General features: G+C 37.2%; 1 protein-coding gene across 1 annotated transcript; it reads left to right on the plus strand.

The window, feature by feature from the left end:
* Positions 1-1,087: 1,087 nt before the first annotated feature.
* On the plus strand, positions 1,088-2,344 carry LOC140005270 (uncharacterized). The gene is made up of 2 exons (XM_072045990.1): positions 1,088-1,944; positions 2,027-2,344. Exon 1 carries the CDS (start codon positions 1,353-1,355, stop codon positions 1,929-1,931), a length of 579 nt encoding a protein of 192 aa, XP_071902091.1. The 5' UTR covers positions 1,088-1,352; the 3' UTR covers positions 1,932-1,944; positions 2,027-2,344.
* Positions 2,345-3,192: the final 848 nt, after the last annotated feature.

Consider the following 3,192-nt stretch of genomic DNA (forward strand, 5'->3'; position numbering starts at 1 on the left):
TAGGGTTTATTCCGAATACGCAATAGTAGGCAAATAATGGAATGCTGAATGCACGGCAAATTAAAAAAAAAAAAAAAAGGCAAATAAAGCCAAATGTTGTCCTAAATCAATGACAACATGAAAAGAAACCCAACCTAAATCAATATCAACATAAAAAAGAAACCCAAAACATATTTATAGGATGACATTAAATGTGGTACAAATAATGGTCCTAGCCTGCTACAAGTGATTGATGAATTAACAGCCAGAAGTCTAAGAAGTGGAATAATTAATGTGTCATATGACATCTTTACTTCATACAGTAGCATTTGGCAACCATTTGCGCGGATGAGATCAATGTAACATAATGATCATTTCACACTGCTTTTTTAAAGTATACAATCATCAACTAATTTGGGCACACCTAAACTAGTATACATACACGTACTGAGCAAGCCATGCTATAGCCAATAAATAAGACTTCATATGATTAATTTAATATGCCATGAACAAAAAATTTGTATGAAACGACTAGTAAGCTAGCTTAAGCTCAATATTGAATAGGTTGTTTCTGCCTTTATTTTTCCATTTTTTTTTCCCTTTACCAGTATATCTTGTGGTAAAGTGCCATGGGGTCAATTAGTCTGAGTACGTACTCATAGAATATTTATGTATGACTCTGTGTCTAACAGGTGACTATTAAGCACCTGTTAAAATATATTTTAAGTGTCATATTTTTTAAAATATAAAATTAATTATAATAAATAAATAAATATAATGGCAGGTAAATAAAATTAAATAAAGAAAATATATAAATGTAAGGAAGGATAATGACAGGTATCGCAGTCTTGCAGAGGAAGGGCAAGGAGGGTGCAGGAGTCCACGTAGCTAATCCAAAGTCACACAACTGCATGCATCACAGTAGAGGATTAGAATAGCACAGCATTATTGAATAGAAATAGTAATAAAACCCATTAGGTCCAACTAAATGGCTAAACAGACAATTTTTTTTAAAAAAAGTTACAGTTGGAAGTTTGACCAAAGATCTCTTACAAAATTATATAATTAGAGCATTCAAGATGCATTATGCACTTTTGACCAAAAAAAAAAAAAAAAGATGCATTATGCACAAAACTAATCTCAGTGCCAACCTCACAAAATCACTATTCCTGTGACGGCTGCACAGCCCTTACTCAAATTTGCTAAACAGAAGCTCTGCCACCAGAGCAAACAACAAAAAACTGGGAACCCACCCGCAAGGTAAAGAATCTATGTATGTAGATGCTTGTCCGACGATATAAATAGAGGCGCAACACAACAGAGGTGGCAAACCCATTGAGAATATTTCTTCCGGAGAATTACCCGTCTCAGAAATGTTGGGAGAACTCAGGCTTGCAGCTATCAACTTCTTCTTGACCTTGAAGAATTTCGCTCAGGGTCAGTGGTTCCCGGTATGGAAATGGTGGGAGTCTCGAAACGGGGCCGCCCAACAGCCGCCAACCGTGCAACTCCAACTCCAACCTAGTGCAGTATCTCAACTTGAGGAGCAGCCGTCCCTGCCTACCGCCCGGCAACCTAATAATAATGGCGATGATCAGAACCCCAACTTCGTCGACTATGTGATGAAGATGCAATGGGCGTTTCTAGTCATTGGAGTTTGTATTGCAGCCTTTAGCGCCGCCTTGCAAGCTCTCCGCACTCCTGCACCTCTCCCTCCAACCTTTCACTGGTTTTGCATGCTTCTGGAGCTGGCCTTTCTTGCTTTGTTGGTCTCCGTTTACATCCGCCGCCGTTACAAGACGGCATCTCTTGTCATGGCGCATGTTGCAATTTTCTTGGGCGCCACTGCATTCATGCTGGCCATTGCAGTGACATTTCCGGCTCCGCTCACTGGGATATCCATCGCACTCTACATCGTTGCAATCCTCGCAATCATCTTTGCTAATCGTTGAATCTCCTGCTCAGGTATTTGTTTGTTAACTTTTTCTTTTTCTTTTTGGCATTTTTCAGTGTTTTCTTTATATACATATCTACCTGGCTGAAACAGGGCTTGCCAGGACGTACTACTGTGTTATTCTCTGAAATGCTCGAACATCTTCGCGACGCCAAAATTCTCCTAAAAGTTAAGCTCATGCTTTTTCGCTTTGTCTTTTCATTTGTGTGTGTGTTTTTGAAAGGATTGTTATCCATGTATTTTACGAATCCGTGTAAACAGGGCAGATGTTGTTGTTTTAGCTGTTGTTGCCTCAAGGATGATGTTTTTATGACTACCACCACGTTCGTACTATTCCATTCTTGGAATGCGGACATCATGCTATATTTGAATTGAATTTCTGGTTATATATAAGTGCATCTTTTCCTGTTCTGACAAGTGTAAAGCCTATTATTTATTGGATTGATGGCACTGAATTATTTATTTCACAAAAAAGAAGAAGAAGACAGAACAGAAAATTCGAGTGTCGATATATAGCGGTTTTAATTTCTGCACCTGATGATTGGTTTTATTGCGCAGTGCATACAACAAAAGAAGAAATGACGTGGATAAGAAATTAGGAATGACTAGAATTGTTAACCATGATCCAATTTTTTTTTTTTGACAAAAAAATAAAGCCGTGATTGACTTTATTCTCTTGGAGAAATAAAGAGATCTCTTCAAGGAAACTTGAATTCAACATCGAAGTTGAAATTCCACAAATCTTGTGCCATAAAGACTTAATTTTTCCTTGTAGTATATTACTAAACTGCATCATTCTACTTTATCATAAGTTGGTGATTTTTGTCCTTTAAGGAATTACTTTTGATAGGTCGCTCATTCAAATGATTTATCAAACAAATTAGAGTTCCTTGATTAAGCACCCCTATGAAGTGATAACTGTTTTGGATCCTTCAGGTGACTCGATCCACGCAACGGATTTAGTCACTTTTACAGTTATAATCACTACTCAAAATCCCATATATTCTTATACATGTTAAAAGATTATAATCATACACCATGGCTCACCAACTTATATATGCATAATTAATGGTAGGGCAGGAATGCACTGGATGTACAAATCTGAACCCAGGTATAAGTTAAATCTAGGCCTTCTATCATAGAGCTTCTGATAAAGTAAGCAAGCACAGGAAAGTACCGACATGCTAGCTTTTTTCCTTCTAATATCTCCTGTAAATTAGAGCTTCAAGATAATATATAGTTCAATAGCATAAAAGTGC

The sequence above is a fragment of the Coffea arabica genome, chromosome 4c, assembly GCF_036785885.1.
Source record: "Coffea arabica cultivar ET-39 chromosome 4c, Coffea Arabica ET-39 HiFi, whole genome shotgun sequence".
Classification (NCBI taxonomy): domain Eukaryota; kingdom Viridiplantae; phylum Streptophyta; class Magnoliopsida; order Gentianales; family Rubiaceae; genus Coffea; species Coffea arabica.

What these genes read in the sequence shown, in the direction of transcription:
- LOC140005270 (XM_072045990.1), top strand. Translation starts at nt 1,353, where the DNA reads ATGTTGGGAGAACTCAGGCTTGCAGCTATCAACTTCTTCTTGACCTTG.